This window comes from Megascapheus bottae, chromosome 20, assembly GCF_031878675.1.
Source record: "Megascapheus bottae isolate mThoBot1 chromosome 20, mThoBot2.hap1, whole genome shotgun sequence".
NCBI classification, from domain to species: Eukaryota; Metazoa; Chordata; class Mammalia; order Rodentia; family Geomyidae; genus Megascapheus; species Megascapheus bottae.
In genome coordinates, this window is record NC_143528.1 from 30,300,697 (window position 1) to 30,322,064 (window position 21,368).

General features: G+C 39.0%; 1 protein-coding gene across 1 annotated transcript in view; it reads left to right on the forward strand.

Moving 5' to 3' along the window:
• Positions 1-21,368, forward strand: part of LOC150049336 (putative ATP-dependent RNA helicase DDX60) — a 69,769-nt gene that overhangs the window by 36,476 nt on the left and 11,925 nt on the right. Inside the window, exons 22-28 of the mRNA XM_090354215.1 lie at positions 881-1,009; positions 9,414-9,547; positions 11,890-12,048; positions 14,102-14,249; positions 14,612-14,764; positions 17,532-17,636; positions 19,011-19,211. Of these exons, the coding sequence (XP_090210341.1) occupies positions 881-1,009; positions 9,414-9,547; positions 11,890-12,048; positions 14,102-14,249; positions 14,612-14,764; positions 17,532-17,636; positions 19,011-19,211 (1,029 nt within the window). The remainder of the gene's footprint in view (positions 1-880; positions 1,010-9,413; positions 9,548-11,889; positions 12,049-14,101; positions 14,250-14,611; positions 14,765-17,531; positions 17,637-19,010; positions 19,212-21,368) is intronic.

A 21,368-nucleotide genomic window follows, 5' to 3' on the forward strand; every position in this document is an offset into this window, starting at 1 on the left:
GGCTTGAGCTTTAGGCCTGGATATTGTCCCCGAGCTCTTCAGCTCATGGCTATCGATCTATCACATTGAGCCACAGTGCTAATTCTGGATGGATATTTTATATAAATGACATTTCACTTAAATTTTAGAAAATATTTTATCTTTCATCTTCTTACCCATGCTTGTCGGGGTTTTTAGCACTCTTTGCCTCCTGACCAGCAAGAAGGGAAAACTGAACACGCCCCGACTAAGACGAGACTGAGAAAGGATAGGGGGCTGGCCGCCTTCACTCAGACCTCCCTTCTCCAGAGGGAAGACACAGACGCGCCAGGGAGAATGTCACAGAAGACTTGTTTAATGGGAAGATACCAGGGGCTAAAGTAAGAAGCAGGAATCTATTAACATAAAAGTAGGCAGGACAGGGGGAGGTAGGTGTGGTCAGAGAGGGTGGCGGGGCCAATCCATGGGTTCAAGGTAGCCTTATTTTACATCACAAACCATAGCCAAACCTCCCAACCAGGAGACAGGCAGGCTGGATCTCCAAAACCAGGAAGTGAGCACTGGGCCATGAGGTAGGCCTTTTTACCTTTGATGTGACGTGCCCCACACATGCTCTCTATTATCCTCTGTTCTTGCTTGCTTTCCTTGTGTTCTAATTGATGTTTCTAATTGATGTTTATTTTCTCTTTGACTTGGTTGTACTGTTCTTTTTTTGTGTGTTTATATTGAAAAATGCATGCGCACTAAAAGGTTCTTGTATTAGAAGCTATGAAATGTAAAATGAAGTCTGACCATCTCTACCCTGAGGAGTTTGTAATAATGTTCATGAGGAATGCAATTAAATAAGTATCTTTGGATTTCAGCATGCTTTTATACAACTTCATGATATTTGTTTTTCCAGAATCTGTGTCCAGAAAACTTCATTCACTTTAAAAATAAAGTGGTCATCAAAAAGATGGATGCTAGAAAATATGAAGAGAGCTTAAAGGCAGAATTAACAAGTTGGGTTAAAAATGGCAATATAAAGCAGGTAATTTTCACACAGGATTTTGACAAAGCATTCTATAATCTTGAATTATACCCATTAGTCTCAGCTTCCCCCAATTTTGTCAGTGTTTATGTCAGAGTTTTAAGTTGAACATGAAGTCTAGTAATTTTGAGATAGAATAGAAGAGGGAAAGGCTATTGGTCTTTGCTGTGGACCAGAAGCTACTGGTTCCTGCTGGCTGGTATAACAACCCACTCAGAGGATAAAGATATTAGGGCAATGGGGAGCTGATACCTTGGCCACAGAGAGATTGGATTCATAAAATCAGTCAAGGTACTTGGAGCTCTTTTAGTCTTGGAGTTTCTTTCATTTTCATTTCAAGTTACAGGAATTATTTATGTGTTAACATTTTACCTGGGAATCATGTTAAACACCTTTATTGTAGGTTGATACTTTTTGTATTTGTGATTTGCTTTATCTGAGAAACACTCTTCTATCACTCAAAGAATGGGATTCAGAGACAGGAAATATGGTAGAAGCAAGCTTTCATGGTTGGTGGAAGTCTTTCCAGATAATCCTGTATGTTGGCCAGAAACATCTTAGGAGTTAGAACAAGTGTTTTATCCTCTTAAATGTGTAGGCTCTTCCCCTGATTTCTCATTGGCAGAGTACTGGGCATTCAACAATAGTGTTATAGGTAGCCAGATTTAATTATTTTGTATTGGTTACTTTTAGTATATGTGCCTCTTGGGACTGGTTGAATTTTAGCAGACAGTTTGGGTTGTCTCCATCCTCCTCTCTCCACTGGGGTTCCCTTGGGAGAAGGTATTTCTAGGTCTGTGCTAGCAGTTTGTACTTTCCTTTGTATTTTATTATGGCACATCCTCCTCATTAACATCCTGTTTGCTTAGAGAGTTTCCTGGTGTATGAACTTCTTGGTTGTCACAAGGAATTTAGTGTCAGATACCTACCTTAGAAAATGTACCACTGATAGTCATTATTTCTTATACCTTATTATAAAACATTTGATCTCTCCGATTTTTTTTTTTTAGGAATGACCTATAGTAGTTTTCTCATGTCTTTTTCTTTTTACCTATTATACTTTATTTTGGTTTTTCTTTGGTTCAGTTCTATTAATTACTGGTATAGTATTTGTTTTGTTTTATTAATTTTAAGTAGTTATCCATTAAACAGGTCCAGTTATGAGTACAATTACACTTTCATTTGATTTCGTTCAACTAACTAAGGTCCTCATGCTTGCATGGCTTATTCCCTCAGGGCTGGAAGTTTACCACTTGAGGTATGCCTCTAGCATAGCTTTTTAACTAGTTATTTTTGGAAAGTTTTCTGACTTTTCTATCAAAACCATATTTGAATCTTGATTCTCCAGGTCTCAGCGTCCTAAATAGCAAAGATTATAGGTAAAAGTCACTGATATTTGGTTTAAAATACTTTTAAAAAATGTCATTGGAAACTTTTAAAATGTAATTGGTAATGACATGGAAAGAAATTAATTCTTCCTCCCTTTTAGCTATAGAAGCTAGAGTCAAACATCTTTTTATTGTAATTAGTAAAAGGGTTACATGATATTTGCCAGATAGAAGGTGCATTAATTGACATACATTGATAACCTTTCACATGTCTTGGTACCCATTTCCCTCCCTCCACCCCCCACCTGTCTTGGTTTTCCCCCCTTCCCTATCAAATTTCAAATATCCAAATACAAATAAATCCAATATATCAGATAACAAAGTGAGATACTATACCAATATGAGATAACCAAGGGACAGCACAGGAGATGAGAGACAACATAGTACATTAAGGACAACAATCATTCATTATATGGCTTTTGTTTCACTATCCTGGAGGTCCTTTCAATTAGCTTCACATTATATGTCCTTATGTATCAAGATTTTGCTCTATTGCAAATCTCTGCTAGTAGAGCCCAAGGTTTCTACTGATTATGACAAATGAGGGAAACCATTGAGCCTAAGTTCCTTTGAGTCTGGCTTACTTCACTTAATATGATTTTTTCTAAGTCTTTCCATTTCCTAACAAATGGGGGCAATGTCATTCTTTCTGACAGCAGCATAGAATTCCATTGTGTACAAATACCACAACTTGTTCATCCACTCATCAACTGAGGGACATCTAGGTTGGTTCCATATCTTTGCCATGGTGAATAGTGCTGCAATGAACATTGTTGTGCTAGTGGGTTTAGTATGTCCTTGTTTCTGGGTGGTTGGGTAAATGCCAAGTAGTGGAATTGCTGGGCCATAGGGGAGTTCTATGTTTAGCCTTTTGAGGCACTGCCACACTGCTTTCCATAGTGGTTGAACGAGTTTGCACTCCCACCAACAGTGTAGTAGTGATCCCTCCTGGCCACATCCCCTCCAGCATCTGTTGTCATTCGTTTTCCTGATCCTGGCCATTCTAGCTGGAGTGAGGTGGAATCTTAGAGTTGTTTTGATTTGCATTTCTTTTATGACCAGAGATGTTGAGCATTTCTTCATGTGTCTATAGGCCATTTTTGTTTCTTCTTCAGAGAAGACTCTCTTTAAGTCTTTGGCCCATTTTTTAATGGGATGGTTGTTACTTTGGAGGTTAGTTTTGGAGTGATTCAATTTTTTGAGTTGTTGATATATTTTAGATATGAGGCCTTTGTCCATTGTTTGGTTGGTGAAGATCTTCTCCCACTCTGTAGGCTTCCTGATTAGTTTACTAGCTATGTCCTTTGCCATACAAAAGCTCTGCAGTTCAATGCAGTCCCACTTATCCAGCCTTTCTCTGATTTGTTGTGATTCTTGGTCCTTATTAAGAAAGTTTCGACCTGAGCCAAGGAGGCCTAGTGTATCTCCTATTCCTTCTTGTAAAGTTTTCAGTGTGTCAGCTTTTACCTCCAGGTCTTTGATCCATTTGGAGTTAATTCTAGTGCAAGGTAACAAAGAAAGATCCAACTTTAGTTTTCTGCAGGTGCTTAACTAGTTCTGCCAGCACAACTTGTTGAAGAGGCTGTCTTTCTTCCATTCTATTTTTTGGCTCCCTTGTCAAAGATTAGGTGGCCATAGGTCTGTGGTTTAATATCTGAGTCCTCAGTTCTATTCCATTGGTCTTCAGGCCTGTTCGTGTGCCAGTACCAAGCTGTTTTGAGAATTATAGCTCTGTAATAGAGTCTAAAGTTTGGAATTGAAATTCCTCCAGTGCTGTTCTTTCTGCTAAGAAGTGTTTTTGCTATACGGGGTCTTTTATTATTCCATATGAAGTTTTGGATTGCCTCTTCTATTTCTTTAAAGAATGACATTGGGATGTTGATGGGTATTGCATTGAATTTGTAGATAGCTCTTGGCAAGATTGTCATTTTCACAATGTTGATTCTTCCAATCCAGGAGCATGGGAGGTTTTTTCCATTTCCTTAGTTCTGCTTTAATTTCCTTTTTTAGGGTTTTAAAGTTTTCGTCGAAAAGGTCCTTTACATTCTTAGTTAAGCTAATTCCTAGGTACTTTATTTTCTTTGAGGCTATTGTGAAAGGAGTTTCTTTCCTGATTATTGCCTCGTTCCTCTCACTGTTGGCGTAAAGGAAGGCAGTTGATTTTTGAGGGTTGATTTTATAGCCTGCTACTCTTCCAAAGTTTTGAATCAGCTCAAGGAGCTTGGGAGTAGAGTCTATAGGATTCTTTAAATACAGAATCATGTCATCTGGAAAGAGGGATAGTTTTATTTCCTCTTTCCCTACTTGGATCCCCTTTATGCTTGCTTCTTGCCTTATTGCACTGGCTAGGAATTCTAGTACTATGTTAAAGAGGAGTGGAGAGAGTGGGCATCCTTGTCTCATTCCTGATTTTAGAGGGAATGGCTTTAGATTTTCACCATTAAGTGTAATACTAGCAGTAGGTTTCTTATACACAGCCATTATTACCATTTTCATCTGCAATTTTGTTTATTTCGATATGCTCTCTTCTTTTTTTGGTAAGATTTGCTAAGGGCTTGTCAATTTTGTTAATTCTTTCAGAGGACCAACTCCTTGTTTTGTTGATTCTTTCTATAGTTTTTTTGGATTCCAAATCATTTAATTCTGCTTTAATTTTAATAATTTGCTTTTTTCTACTGGGATTAGGGTTGGTTGTTGCTCTTTTTCCAGGAGCTTAAGGTGAGACATTAACTTGTTGGTTTGCAATTTTTCCAACTTGTTGTTGTAGGCACTCAGCGCTATAAATTTTCCTCTGAGTACCGCCTTTGCTGTGTCCCAAAGGAGTTGGTATTTTGTGTGCTCCTTACTGTTAAATTTCATATACTGTTGGATTTCTGTTCTGATATCTTCAATGACCCATTGGTGATTCAACAATGTGTTGTTCAATCTCCATGAGTTACAGGGTTTTTGTTGGTGGAGATGTGTGTTCAGTTCCAGTTTGATTCCTTTGTGGTCTGAGAGTGTGCATGGAATAATTTCTGTGTTTCTGAATCTGTCCAGGTTTTTTTTATGGCCTAACATGTGATCTATTTTGGAAAATGTTCCATGTGCTGCTGAGAAAAACGTATATTGTGTTGTTCCTGGGTGGAATATTCTGCAGATGTCTGTTAGATCTAGTTGGTCTATATAGTTGTTCAGTTCTAAGGTTTCTCTGTTGAGTTTTTGCCTTGTTGATCTGTCCATAGGTGAAAGTGGTGTGTTAAAGTCACCGACAATCACTGTATTTCGATCTATGTATGGTTTCAGTGTAAGTAAAGTTTGCTTGATGAAGTTTGGAGCTCCGGGATTGGGTGTGTAAATATTTAGGATCGTTATGTCTTCCTGGAGGAAAGATCGCTTTAGTAGTATGTAGTAACCTTCTTTGTCTTTTCTCACTAGTTTTAGTTTGAAGTCTGTTATATCTGATATGAGGATGGCAACTCCAGCCTGTTTATGGGGGCCGATAGCTTGATAGAGTTTATTCCAACCTCTCACTTTCAAAAGATGATTGTTTTTTTGGGTAAGATGTGTCTCTTGAAGACAGCAGAATGATGGCTCTTCCTTTTTGATCCAACTAGACAGCCTATGCCGTTTAATTGGAGAGTTGAGTCCACTGATATTGAGAGTTAGGATTGAGAGATATTTATTAGGTCCTACCATTTTTTAAAGCTTTTATTTGGGCCTGTGTCTTGACAGTTCTTGTGGTCCTTAGGTGGTATGCTGTTTAGGTGCCATTTCTTTCCCTATATTGCATTTATTTTGGTTTTCTATGTATAGAACATCTTTGAGAATTCTCTGTAGTGTTGGTTTTGTTGCGACATATTGTTGCAGCTTTTCCCTGGAATGGAATGTTTTTATTGTTCCCTCAGTTATGAATGAGAGCTTAGCTGGGTACAGTATTCTTGGTTGGTAGTTATTTGACTTCAGGGCATGACATATATACTTCCAGTCACTTCTTGCTTGCATGGTCTCTGCTGAGTAATCTGGGGTTATTCTGATTGGTTTGCCTTGATAGGTTACTGAACCCTTTTCCCTGGCTGCCTTTAGGATCCTTTTTTTGGTTTCTACTGATCCAGTTCTGATTACGATGTGGCGGTGGGATGTTCTTTTCTGGTCAGGTCTGTTTGGTGTTCTAAAAGCTTCTTGTATCTGGATGGGTCTGCCCTTCTGGATATTTGGGAAATTCTCTGAGATGATTCCCTGAAGTATATTTCCAATACCATTGACCTCTTTCTCCGCGCCCTCCTCAATACCAATTAGCCTTAAATTAGGCTTCCTAATTGTATCTTGGACCTCCTGAAGCGCTCTCTCATTTTTCCTAGATTTGGATTGACTCATTTTCTGTTCTTTCTCTATAATAACTAAATTATCTTCAGCCCCGGAAATTCTCTCCTCTGCATTGTCTAACCTGCTATCAAAGCTATCTACTTTATTTTTCATCTCCCTTGCTACTAATTGCTCATTTTTGATGCCTTGCATCTCTTCTTTTAGATCATGTATGGATTTCTTTAGCTCCTTGATTTCCATTTGAGTGCTTAACTCAGTAGCTTTATTTTCTTTGAACATTGCTGGAGTTCAGTCACCTTTTTATTTGTGGATTCTATGAATTCATCCATCTTTCTTTGAACAGCCTTTATTATGGCCTCCTTTATGGCTTCTTCTTTTTCACTTATCACCCTGTTTATGGTTTCCTCTTGTTCAGCTATGGCTTCCTCCCTTATCTCTTTCTTTATATTTTCACATTTTTCATTAATGATGTTTATCAATTACATTTGTACAGCACTTGGAAGACTCTCCTCTAGGTTTGCCAGTGACTGTTCCATTGGCTGTTTACATTGGGTGGGGGAGGTGGGAGATGTTGTTTCTTGATTTGACATTTTTCTTGAGTTTCTTGTTCTGCCCATTTGAAAATGGGAGCAAGATTAATACTAAACACGATTATAGTTTTTCAGATATAACGAACCTAGACCTCTGTAGCTGGCAGACTCTAGATGTTCACAAGTTTTGATTGGTGTTATCACTCTTTCTTTTTGTGCAGTTACTGACTAGTCTAATTATTCACTGATAAGCGATTTATATCCAAAACAATAAGCCTCTCAATCCAATCTCTATTGTCTTTAAGTCCCTCTGAGCCTAGAGAATAATTAAACACCTAGATATACAATGTTGCTCAACAGCCATCAAGTGTAGATCCATGCAGTATAAGGGTTGAAAGACGAGCAGAGGTCCAGAGATAGAAAAATAGAATGAGAGAGGTCAGGGGGTAAGTAGGTAGAGTATTTGAGTACAAAGTGTGGAAAGTATTAGAATAAATCTTATGTGTTGCTGCGCGATTAGCTCTTAGCGCAACCAGTGGCCTCACAGTGGACCATGGGATGGATCTGCGAGCTTCCGTCTGAGCGTGGTTGGCGGACGTTTTCCTGTGCTGCTTCCAGGGGCGGCCCCAAGCCAAGGGTGTGGGGATTGAGAGATTCAGGAGCTCTCAGCAGGACCAGCAGGAGGCCCCTCTGTTCCCAGGGGCGGCGCCCAGCTGGGGACGTGGGCTCCAAGGGCGCAGCCGTGCCTTTTTGGTTCTCAGAAGGGGAGCTTGGCTGCTGGTGGGCCCTTCAGATCCCTGCTGTGTTTCCACTGCTTTGTCAGAGTCTGTGACTGTGGGGGGCCCTTGGTGGTGTCTTGCTCAGGATTCCCAGCTGGAGGATGCCCCGCTGGAGAATTGAGGGGGGGCAGATGCTGGCTCCTATTTACCCGCACCCCCTACCCACTGTTGTAAGGCAGGGTCCCAAAGTCCTCCACTCTCCAGATCCAGTGGCCTGGGTGAGGAGCCTGGTGGGCGGGTGGGAGCTGGGACAGCTCCGCCTCCCCTGGTGGGGTGCTGAGTCTTAGGGTCCGCCCGCTTGTCAGTCTCCAGTCAGAGGGCTGGGGGTTGAGCCCGTTGGCTGGGTGGAGTTGGGACAGCCCCGCCTCCCTTGGTGGGGTGCTGGGTCTTATGGGTAGCCCGCCTGTCAATCTCCTGAGGGAGGGGGCTGTTGAGGGGAGGGACAGGATTCTAAATTCCTCGCCCCCCTGCTCCCGCCAGTCTTTCTCGGGCGGGGTGTTGGGGTCTGAGTTAAGTTCTATTGCTTGGCACCCGCTCCGCTTTCCCGATGTGTTTGGGGATGCGCTGTATTACTCACGCCTCTGCGTCCGTCTGCGGGTGCTCCACGGTGGTGGGGAGTCTTTCACTTCCCTCGGGTCTCCGCAGCCGCCTGTGTTCTGCGTCTGGGTTCCGCTGCTTGCTGTTCTGGTTCCACGTCTGGATTCCGCTGCTTCCGCCATTTGCTGGCCCGGTTCTGTGCTGGTTTCTGCAGCTGTTGGGCTCCCAGCCTGGTGCCCTCCACTGCCGCCACTTTTCGTGGATTAGAGCTGGTGCCCGCCGCTACTTTCCCGGCGTGGAGCCGGCGCCAGCTCAAGCCGCTGTTCGTGGCTTGGTCGGGCACCAGCTGCCGCTTATCGCGGCTTTCCGCGGCTTTGGGCGAGAGGTGGGGGAGGGGTCCTCGCGTTCCGAATTCTTTGAGAAAGTTGGATGTGAGCTTTATCTGGATTTCTTTTCCGGTTTGAGTCCTTCTCCGTTGCTTTTTGAGTTTGTTGTTGTGGATTTCTTTAGGTAGTTGGCTCGTGGGACTCCCTGGTTCTCTCTTTTTGTGAGAGAGAGCTAGGCAGCGTCCCTATTGTCTCGGGGCCATCTTCCTTCTAGAATCAAACATCTTTAATTACTGAATACTTTATCTCTTTCTGATGGCTTTGAGTCATCTTAAAAAAATCACATATTCTTTGGTATGGATGATTGGCTATATATCAAGTGTATTGACTAGAATATGTTATAGCTCTATAAAATATGATTTCTTAAAGATCCACAGATGCATATATTACATAACTGTGAACACTTTTAATCCATAAGTAGTACTTTCTTTCTTTGCTATGGAGAACTCAGTGTATATTTTCTTTTATTCATTGTTTAGGTTAAAATGGTGCTGAATCATCTTAATCCTCATTCAAATTTTCATTCAGGAAATCTGGAAAATATGTTGGAAAAATTTCCTCTTCTTGTGGAGAAACTACATGAAATGAACCAGCTGCCTGCACTCTTTTTTATGTAAGCTGTTTAACTTAATTTTAAAAATTGGAATGTGATGTGTACCATATTCATTTTCTTTTCTAGTGGTACTGGGGGTTGACTTTGGGTTTTGCAATTGCTAGACAGGTGCTATATCATTTGAGCTATACCTCAAACCTTTTATTCTCAAGTGAGAATCCCCACTTTGTGTGGAGATTGGCCTGGAGTGTGATCCTTTCTACAATTCCTGCTGTAGCTGGCATGACAAGTATGACTGTTTTCTATTGAGATGGGCCCACCAGAACATTTTTGCTAGGGCTTTTCCTGGATATATGTCCTTTGAATATCAACTTTATGTGTGGCTGACATGAAAGGCATGAATTACTATGTTCCCCAATGACCTTGACCCCTCCAATCTCTGTCTCCTGAGTAGGTAGAATTACAGGTGTTAGCTCCTGGTACTTGATAAGACTTATTCTTCTAAGATGGGGCAAATTATACATATTTTATTGTAACTGGGTATTACTATTTCTTCTTTTCATTTGTTATTTAAATAAGTATTCTTTGTCTTTAAATATGAACATTTCTTATTGATTCTAATACAATGCTTTCAGCTATGCCATTTTGAACTATATTCTTTATTTTGTTATCCTGTTGGTTGTGTTTATTATAATACAGTTAGCTTAAATCTTATTTCACTGGGTTATTTGTAGGTTGAATGTTTATACATTAAACTATTTATTGCCAGGATTTTTTAGTATTTTTAGTGACTGAGGAGCTCTGATAACTTGCTAAAGTTTGTATGTTACAGTACAAAGTAACTTAAAATTGAACATACTAGTTCAGTTGATTCAAATGATAAAATAACACCAGAGTATAATTTATATATTCATTGTATAACACCCTATACTCAAGTTCAACATTGAAAATATAGTGATAGGTTCACTACAGACAATTTCATAGTACACTGTATGTGACTAAAGGGACAGAATCTCGCTCAGGTGGTAAAGTTTAGTGATACCTGTTCATTTGTAAAATTTCTCACTGATGATGTGTAGTCAAAAAAAGGGTGTTAGCTGAATTAAGTTCATGTTTCGACATGGAGCCTGTAATCAATTGCTCCTTTGGCTTAGGGACAAAGAAAATTTCTGTACCATTCCAGCATGGCTACGGATGTTAGTTATACACAGAAACCATTCTGTGAATCCAGACTATTTCCTGAAGCTTAACTACAAAATAGAAATCCACAAATAACTATATATATATATATATATATATATATATCGAAAACAAAGTATATTTTCCCTTTTCCTTAAGGAAGTGTTTTTGTTAGGTCTAGATTTAAACTGACATAAGAAAGAGCAAGAGGAGAAAAGTTAGATAAATTAATTTTAAATAAACTATATAGAAAGGGCGTTTCATAAGGAAATGAAGACCCAGACTTCAGTAAAGATTTGGTCACACACTGGTGACTCGTGCTTGTAAACCTAGCTACTCAGGAGGCTGGAATCTGAGGATTGAGGCTAACACAAGACCCTTGATTGAAAATGTAGTTCTTTTGTGATATAAGAGGTCATATGGGCATTAACCTACTCTTAAGGAAAAGGACATGTCAGAGAAATCTCCTTGGACCTTCTACTTTTCAAGTAACTTTAACACAAAATAGTTAATATGACAGATAGCATAGATGAACTCCACAACATGTACATTTTGATAAATCTGTACAATTTGAAGGGAGGGATGACATTGATCAAGATGTATTGCATTTATAAACAGCTTCGCTGGATGGCAGCTCCTTTGATTAACTACTTAGAGACAGTAACAATATATTCAAGTATGTACATTTATGTGACATATATGCTATAATTTGAATACATTATTTGTGTATTATATAAGTAAACATCTCAAAAAGAAAATACCTAGCAAAACCATAAAAGATCAATATTACTTGAGAGTTAAATGATGGGGCTTTCATATGGAATCCTGGGTGCTCTAGAAATAAGTATAAATTCTGTAGCTTGACATAGTCTTAATCTGTTCCAGATCCTCTGGAGCTCTGAGGATTTGGCTGGGCTCCAGAGATTTCTGTGGAACTTTGCAAACATTATTGTACCTATCCATCTTATATAAGCAGTATTTGGGAAAATGTGTCCCCATGTTTCTTTAGTATTTGTGCCTATGGGTATACGCTTCACAGCAGACCTGTGTTTGAATCCCATTTGTGTTCCTATCAACTGTTTACTTCTGACTAGGCTGGCTTTGAACTGCAGCCCTCAGATTTCAGCTTCCTGAATAGGCAGGATTACAGGCATGAGCCACCGTGCCCAGCTGTATTTCATTTTTGACATTACCTTCATGACAAACATTAACTTTGTTTCCAGATTCAGTTTGAGAATTGTGGAAATGTGTGCTACAAGTGTGTACAAATCCCTGAAGAAAAAGCAGGAGGAAAAAAGACCTCCCAAAGCTGATAAAGAAGCCCATGTCTTGGTTAATAAACTTCAAAAAGTTAAAAAATCCCTGGAGAAGCAAAAGATCATGTAAGTATTTTGCTTAGCAAAATGTCATCAAAGGGCTGAATTATTTCACATGTCCCCATGGAACACAAAGTGCAAAAAATTTAATAAAAGAATAAAACACAGGGAAATGCACTATGAAAAATATCTAGCTATTGCTTGGATTGATTTGCAAATTTGAGAGGGAGAAAGGGTACAGACAAGTGACCATAATTATCCATTTCTTGGGTAATTGCTCAGTCTTATTTAAGATTAGTAATAGTACACAGCTGATAGGTAGATTAAACAACTGACACAGTCATCTTACTGAATACACATAATGGTGACCTATGTATGGTTCTCTCACTCAGCCTTCACAGGACTTAAGCATTAACCAGACACATTGTTGTATCATAGTGTAAGTCACAGAATGAGTTTGCCATTGGATTTGTATTCAGAAAACCTTTGGTATTGTGATTCCTTTACTTGCTCTTGGTGTCTAATTCTGCCAACTCAAAAGTCCAAATGTTTGTTCCTTCTCTGGTCTTCTCTATCAGAGAAGGATTCCTTGGATTAGGAACTCAGTATTTCTACACCAGAGAGTTGCAGCCATCTTCCTTTTTGCACTTCACAGTGTTGAAATTTGACTTGTCTCTAATCTAGCTAATCAGTGTTCTCACAATCATTTCAATTAAATCACCCCATGAGCAAGAATTCTCCTCTCATCCTTCCTTGTTTAGCCAAGTAAGAGTAACTGACTTGTGGTATGCCAACAAGTCTTGGTTTGTCTTTGGCTTCCCAGTCTCACGTCTTACCACTCTTCAACATGACACTCAACATCAGTGATTCTATTCTTCAGTATTGTTCTTTCATCTTTTACATCCTGTGAACTGACCTTTTGCTGTAGTGGTCCAGTCTCAGATTGCTTCCATAGTACAAACTCTATCTCCTCTCTATCTTGTCTGGTCTCCCAACTTAGATTTACTACCCTTTCTCTTGTGCTCTAACATATGGGTTAAGCCACCAATTATTACAATGTAATTCTTCTTTGTATATGTCCCTTATCTGAAAATCCAAAATTATATATAATCTAGATCTTTCACTTGACTATATGGCGCTACTAGTGGAAAGTTCTACCTCATTAAAAAAATATAATTGAAGTCCTGTACACCTTCACATTCTGTAGGAAGGATATAAATGAAACAAATAAATCATGTCTTCAGATTTAAGTACCCAAGACACCATAATATCTATAGGCAAATAGTCCAACATCTGAAAAGTAGTCATGTACCACACATTTTGGATAAAGGACAATAAATTGATATTTGTTTTTCCTGAAATTTAAGCTTCTTTACATGAAATAGTCATATACTTCTTTTCCTGTATTTCTAGTGCTTAGTACATTGCCTGGCTGATAAAAATTGTTCTAGAAATGTTTTTTTTTCTAAGTGAAGAATCAGTACTTCCTTTCAAATTGTGGCAAGATTTTAGAACATCTTTGTTTCAGATATTTCAGATTCTAGAGGGCTCTATGTACTTCTGCTTGGGCTTTCTCTGTTTTACTATCCCATTACAGCACAGGAGGTGACCACTTCTCTGTCTCTGTCTCTGTCTCTCTCTCTCTCTCTGTCTCTCTCTTTCTTTGCCAGTCCTGGGGCTTGAACTCATGGCATGAGCGCTGTCCTTGGGCTTTCTCAAGGCTAGAGCTCTACCGCTTCAGCCATTGCACCACTTCCAGCTTTTTTTCTGTGTCTGTGTTACCAAGGAATTGAACCTGGGTCTTCATGCATGCTAGGCGAGCACTCTACCACTAGGCTACACTCCCCATCCCAGTATAAGCTTTCTTTAGATGCATTTTCTGCAGGGCTCTAAGATTCACATTTCAAGCAGGATTAAAGCACTTAAAATTCAAGCCACAAAAGATGAAGGGGTTTTAACCCCTTCATCCAACACTGCCATTGTACTTAGAGTAATGGGGACTCTGCCTTAGGCCTTGTACATGGAAGAGCTCTACCACTGTAACCCTGTGCAGCTGCCTACCGCTTCTTACAGTGACTAAGTATGGATAACCATTTCTTAACATTTTCTTTTTGCAAAGGGAAGGAAAAAAACATCAAAAGACCAAATATTTAGATCAAAGCCTAATCCATGAAGCCGAATATGATCATCTATTGAAAACTCTAGAGAAGAACCAGGAAATACCTCAGGACTGCACATATGCTGATTACAACGTGATGGACTCCGAGGTCAGCACTTGATGAGAACTGGTCTGAAGGTTAAGTCGTTCACAAGCCAGGATGTCTTCCCCGCCCCGCCCCCTTTTTTCCACTTCTGCTTCTGCTGGCTGGTTTATCTATTGCTGTCAGAGCTTTTCAATCCGGAAGTGGGGTGAGATCAAGATATTCATTCAAAGCGCTGAGAAATTTCATCTTGTAGTTAATTAACTGTTGTTACTTTAAATTCCCCTCTTCCCTTTAGGAAGGGTTGAGTTCTAACAATGGCCTATTTAGCCACATTTTGAAGTAGGCACTGTCGTTTTCAATTTTTATTTTAGTTAAAAATAGATAAGAAATAATCAAGACACTCTAGCCCTCTTTCCTCTTTTTAGTCATTGCAGATGGTGTTTGATCGAGTAAAATTTGAAAGAAAAGGTGACCAGTTGAAAGCTCTGGCAGTAAAGGGTATTGGATACCATTACAGTGCCATGAGTGCCAAAGAAAAACAATTGGTTGAAATCCTCTTTAGGAAAGGATTTATTAAGGTAGGTAAATGGTTGTTTTTTTCATTCTGAATCAAAATTATGAGTACAGGATGGTACATGTCCATGAGAAGTAAAAATGAAATCACCTTTTCCATTCTGTATTATGTTATAGTATTTAATTGTTGTTTGGGTTACAAAAATAATATGACTGTGATGTGACTGTGATGGGGAAGGGGAATCATTGCCACTTTTTCTTTTTTTGCCAGTCATGGGGTTTGAACTCATGGCTTGAGCACCGTCCTTGAGCTTTCTCAAGGCTAATGCTCTACCACTTGAGCCACAGCACCATTCCTGGCTTTTTCTGTGTATGTGGTACAAAGGAATGGAACCCAGGGCTTCATGCTAGGCAAGCACTCTACACTAAGCCACACTCTTGGCCCAGGTTGACCTGTTTTAATTGAGAAGAAAAGTATTTCTCAAACAGACACTTTTCCAAATGTTTCCAGTGTGAGATGTGCCTCTAGTGAATCTGGACATTACCTCTTGCTATTTCATTTAGAATTTTGTTCTGCTGTTACATGGTTTTGAATACAGTTTTTTTTCCACATGCATAGAGGATATTGGTAATATAGTTTCATCAGATCTTATCCTAATAGAATAACTGAAATGAGAGAAAGAACACATGCCTACTTAGCAACTACAGCTGATCTCAGCAGAGCTTTTGGATGTGTTTCTCCTAGGCTCAGTCTCACCTGTCATTGATAAATGGACAACTGAAAATTTAATTGAATTGTAACCTTTCAAATAAACTTTCACTATGTTTTGTGTAGTGAATTCCCTGAGGAAGGTTTAGATAATTTCCCAGTAAGCTTGAATATGGGGTGAAATTCTAAAATAGACTCAGGCCCCTAAAATTTATCCATCTTAATTTGGATATGGTATATACTAGAGATATGGGCATATTTGAAAGAGAGAAACTAGAGGGAAAGAGAGAAACTAGAGGGAAAGAGAGATTCTGGTATATCATGTGGTAATTTTCAGTCCCAGTACATGACATGTTACTCAAAACATCTGACATGACAGTTAAAAGGGAAATTCTGTTTTCTGGAAAAACTCAAAATATATTAACTTTTCTTAGCATTTTTCTTAACTAATAAAATGTATTCATTTATTTTTAAAGTTTATAATTATGGACACAATTTTCTACATGATTATGAATTGAGGGGAAAATGGGCCACCTATTTCGATCAGACCGTCCTGTGTCTAAAATAGATGTGTTTACCTAGTAGTTGCTCAATTACTAATAGTTTAGTGAATAAGTGACTAGATTGCTTTGAAGAGCTATTATGAAATACTTATGTCTTTGTTAGAATTATTTGTGTGTGTGTGTGTGTGTGTGTGTGTGTGTGTGTGTGTGTGTGTGTGTGTTGTTCCTGGGGAGTGAACTCAGGGCCTGGGAGTTGTCTCTGAGCTTTGTTGCTCAAGGATAGCACTCTGCCACAGCTCCACTTCTGGCTCTTTTGTTGATTAATTGGAGATAAGAGTTTCACAGGCTATCACTTCAAGCAGTGATCCTCAGATCTCATCTGCCTGAGTAGCTAGGATTATAGGCATGAGCCACAGGCTTCCAGCTAGAATTATTTTTATAAGAATTATTTATTCTAGTTTTTGTCTAAATGTGGCATTCTCATTCTGTGTTTTTTAATTAAATAACTAGGAAAGCATGCAATGGCTGATGTGTTGCATTTGAAAGATACATAAACCTCAATTGCAGAATAGAGAAAATTACTTTATATTCTCACATATTTACATTAACTAGATCATCTAGGACAATATAGAGAGACATAAAACAAATAGAAATACCCCAAATTAGATTGTTTTAAATGAACAAGAATTTGGATCATGTAAGCTTTAGAGTCTGTTCCATTCTTTTCCTTGTCAGTTATCATAAAAATCCAGGGGTAAGAAAACTTACCTTGTTTTTAGTATTGAGATACATTATTTCTAGGGATATAATATCAAAGAAATCCACTGGACAAAATGAGTAAAGAGTAATTGCCCAGCAATTTGTAAAGGCACATTTCCCTGTTATGGACAAATGTACTGATTACTTAAAAGCGTTTACTGCTGGACACTGGTAATGCATACATGTAATCCTAGCTGTTCAGCAGACTGATAGCTGAAGGTTGTGGTGCAAAGCCAGCCTGGGCAGTTGAGTCCACGAGACTCTTATCTCCAAAAACTACTCAAAGAAAGCCAGAAATAGCTCTGTGGCTCAAGTGGTAGAGTGCTAGACTTTAGCAAAAGAGGACACGAACAGCATCCTGACCCCAAGTTTGAGTTCAAACCCCAGAACCAGCCATATATATATATATATACACGTATATATATATTATAATATGTATTGCAATGTAGCTTGTTGATGATTGGCAATGTAGATACAATGGGGAATGCTGTTATAATATGATCAAAGATAAGTGAACAAATGAGTGATGTTATTAAGACAGTTATTAATACTAGGGAGAGTCTGCAGTGGTGGTAGGGGAAGATGGTTTTGCATGTGGTGGTGAGAAACTCTTCTGTGATGACTACACAGACAATGGAGGGGACCACACAGAATGTATTTCAAAGAAATATACTTGGCACAAGGCATTGCAGTGGTCTTGGTTTGAGAACGTGCTTGCTGCATTTATGAAGTTTGCAGAAGAGCAGTGTGTCTTCCATACTTGCCTACTGTGGCTTCATTGAAATTCAGAGTTAACTTTGTGAAATACTTGTGTTATATTAAAATGCTGTTCTACAAAGTAATTGTTTAATTCTATTGTAGGTGGTGACGGCAACTGGAACACTTGCTTTGGGAATCAATATGCCTTGCAAGTCTGTGGTTTTTGTCCACAATTCGGTCTATTTGGATGCTTTAAATTATAGACAGGTATTATATTCATAACATCTAACCACAGCATACTAAAAGACTTGTGAAGCATTAGTTGGCAAACAGTTACAATGCATACCTCAGTGGCCTACCAACCAAGCCCACTTCTTTAGTCTCTTCCAGTGTTATTTAATTTTTGCCTTGTGATCTCCATTTTAACCATCTTTCTCCATTCAGTCTTACCCTTGTACTGTTAGATATTCTCCCTGATTTTCTGTTCTCCTTCTTCTACTGTGTCCTGCAGACAGTGGAGTCTTCATAGAGTTTCTCTGACCAGGATCATTCAGTTAATATTTCTGCTTGTCAGTATCAAAATTAGATATGTCATACCTAGCACTCAAAGCTTTGTCACAGTACCTCGTATTTTTTCTCTTCAAACTAGTCATTATTCATCTTACTGTTTACCAGGCATCGTTTCTAATTCAAAGAATGTGTTGCTAACTGCTCATTTACCAGCTCAGGTTCTTTGAGTTTCTGCTTCTTCTGTATTCCATTTAAACTCATTGTTTAGGGTGTTGGAGCTTAGACATTAAACTTTTGGGGATGGTAGACTCTGGAATCTCAATGCTAGGGCCTGACTGTCACATCTCCCATTCTGGGATATGAGTGCGTGCCACAAGAGTCCATGTGACTAGGAGATTGTGCATTCTTCAAATATTGCTGAGTTCTATGGTAGAAAAACAACGATGAGGACTTAGCTCTTTCTAAACATCTAATAAATGTCAATGACTGTAATTCTGTGAAGAGTTCCTTCTTTTACACTTCTTTATTTTTTTTTTGTCGGTCCTGGGACTTGAACTCTGGGCATTGGCTTTGTCCCTGAGCTCTTCATCTCAAGTCTACCGCCCTACCCTTGAGCCACAGTGCCACTTCTAAGAATCCCTTCTTTCCTTGCATTATACAAGCAGCTCATCTCACTCATGTAATTTCCTTAATTTGCACACAGTCTTTATCTTGTAATTCATAGTTCAACCCCTTAATGCGAGAGACAAAGGAGAGGATGGGAGCAGAGGCACAGAAGAAGACAAGGGGGGAAATACTGTAATAAAATTTAGCTGCGAGTGAACTTGTTCTAACTCTTGTTAATCAAGTTCTACTCTTGTTAATCTTTGCTTTGGATTTCATTGTCCAAATACATGGCATCATTAATGTCATGGAGTAAGTACTTTACAAGGATTAATGTTCTGTTTTGTATCTCTTGTCTCAGTCAGTATCATAATCCTTCTATAGTTAGATATTCATTTCAATTAATGAAGGATTGGCATAATTTAATTGCTTGAAAACAATGTAAACAGCTCGGTTTTTTTTTAATGCTATTATCAGAAAGGAAAATGCTGAAGGGAATTTTACATGATCATTCCATTCTGTTTCCAGATGTCTGGCCGTGCTGGAAGACGAGGTCAAGACTTAATGGGAAATGTGTATTTCTTTGATATTCCGCAGCCCAAAGTAGAAAAACTCATAAAATCCAAAGTTCCTGAGCTGCGAGGACAATTCCCTTTCAGTACAACTCTGATCCTGAGACTCCTGCTGCTGGCTTCCAAGGCAGACGACCAGGAAGACGGGCAGGCGAAGGTGCTGTGATGGGCCCCGTGTTTGGGGCAGCTATCCTCAGTGATGTCTCTGGAGCTGGGCTCGTTGCTCTTTCTGAAGCTGGCCAATAAGCCTTTTCTTTTACCAGCCTTTCCTCACTTCGTCATATGTTTTAGGGAGATCTGTGGGAAGGGGAGGATAATAATGATTACTTTTGTTCCTAGCTATTATCAGATACGAAGTTTGTGGCTACCTGGTACTGGAAACCATCAGGGTTACTGTTCTCTCGTGGGATCCAAGACACTTTTTTTTTTTTATTGTAGTTAAGGATGCTGGTTAGGATGTGAGAGGATGTGGGCTACACAGTTTGTAACAAGTAAAAGTATATTTGTCATGAAAAGTAAGCCAATTAAAGAATGTTGGTGGAAGTAGAAAAGAACTCATATCTATTTCTATTACTATTCAAAGACAATCATGTTATATGGACTTTCTTCCTAGCTATTTTTTTCTCTGGTGTAGATGTATGTTGGTTTTCTAACACTGAAATAGTTGTGAGTATACTTGAGAATGGAGCTGGAACCTTTTGGTGATAGTTTGTGTTAGAATTTGGGGTCCAATACAACCAAATTTAAAATCCCCAATTCAGGCAGTTGACTTTTTCTGGAGAGGTGTGAAAAGGTCTTGTGTTAGCACATTAGCAATTGCCAATGTATTCATCTACGGTGATTAAAAAAATGTCTCTACCCAAATATGATGTTCTTCTAAACCATAGGATGGATGCATAACATGTCTTTTTGGCAAACTCTGGCCCCTTACATCTTGTTCAAATACCTCAGATCTGAGGCTAGATGAATGGATTTGATCCAATAGCCGCTTTAGTAGATCTTCCTTTGGCATAGCTTTCCTGTGCTAAGACTAGCTTTTACTAGTCTTCAGTCTTTATGACCCATGGATGCCACAAAATTACTATAAACTAAAAAAATGCATTGGGTGATGTTTCAGGATTCTTACTATCTGTGATATTTAATTTTGATCTCCCATCTGATTGGATTGGATTGAGATTGAAGAGAGAACACATTTCTGAGTAGATCTTGAGAGAGGATTGGCAAGGGGGACAGCCATAGAGGGGAAGGCCTGACTTGAGTATGGTAGGTACTATCCAACAGGCTAAGGAGAAGACCCTCCCTGAAGGTGGGGGGTACCAGCAAGTAGGATACTTGTGCACAGTGTTGCTCCATGATGCTGTACAGAACACAGATCCATGGCACTGAAGTCAGCTAATCATGAACCAAATAAGTGTCACTCATGAACCAAATAAGTCTCCCTCATATACCAAATAAGTCTCATTCATGTACCAAATAAGTCTTTCCTCTTTCAAGTTATTTTTTTTGCCATTATTTTGTCACAGGGTTGAAAAGACATATTAGTAAGACTTAAGGGATACACCCGAAGGACACACCTGACCACCACAAGTTCATTTTCTTACCTACTCCTCTGTCGTTACTGTCATTTTCTCTAAGTGCAACACACAAGGAAGAAGAGGTGTTGGGAAGGGTGAACTTTTCTGTGTGTGTTTGTGCGTGTATACACTTCAATCATATCACCTCATAGAGGTGAAGAGTATATATAGCCTTTTTCTTGTCCCTCTCTACCTTCCAGCAGAGTCTGTTGGCTTTATAGAAAGTACAAATTCTCCTTAGTTTCCTCCAAATCTCAGGCCTTAGATAGGCCAGGCTTAAATCTGAGGGATGAACTTTTGCTTTGATTGAAACTTCATAGATATTTTAATAGAAAGTTAAGTGCTGCATAAACTTCAATACTATTGGATGCCTGAAACCAAGAAGTTCCATTAGTACTGCAACAATATTGCAAGATTTGGATGACATATCTTACGTTTTTTCTTCCAAAACAAACCAAGGTGATAAGCTCTTAAACTAATATGGCTTTTATTATAAGATAGCTTGGTAATGTACTTCCTCACAGAATATTCTGTTTTTACATGTCTCTGTTATTTTAAGAGAGGATGTGCATTATAAGAACACAATAAAGAAATGCTATGTAATCTGGATGTCTTACATACTTCTGATATCTGGGTGGTATGATAGATATGGATATTCTATTCTCTATTATCACAAGTCATCTATATTATATACATTCAACACTGTGTGAATAAATGTGTTCATGTGTTCTTCCTTCCAG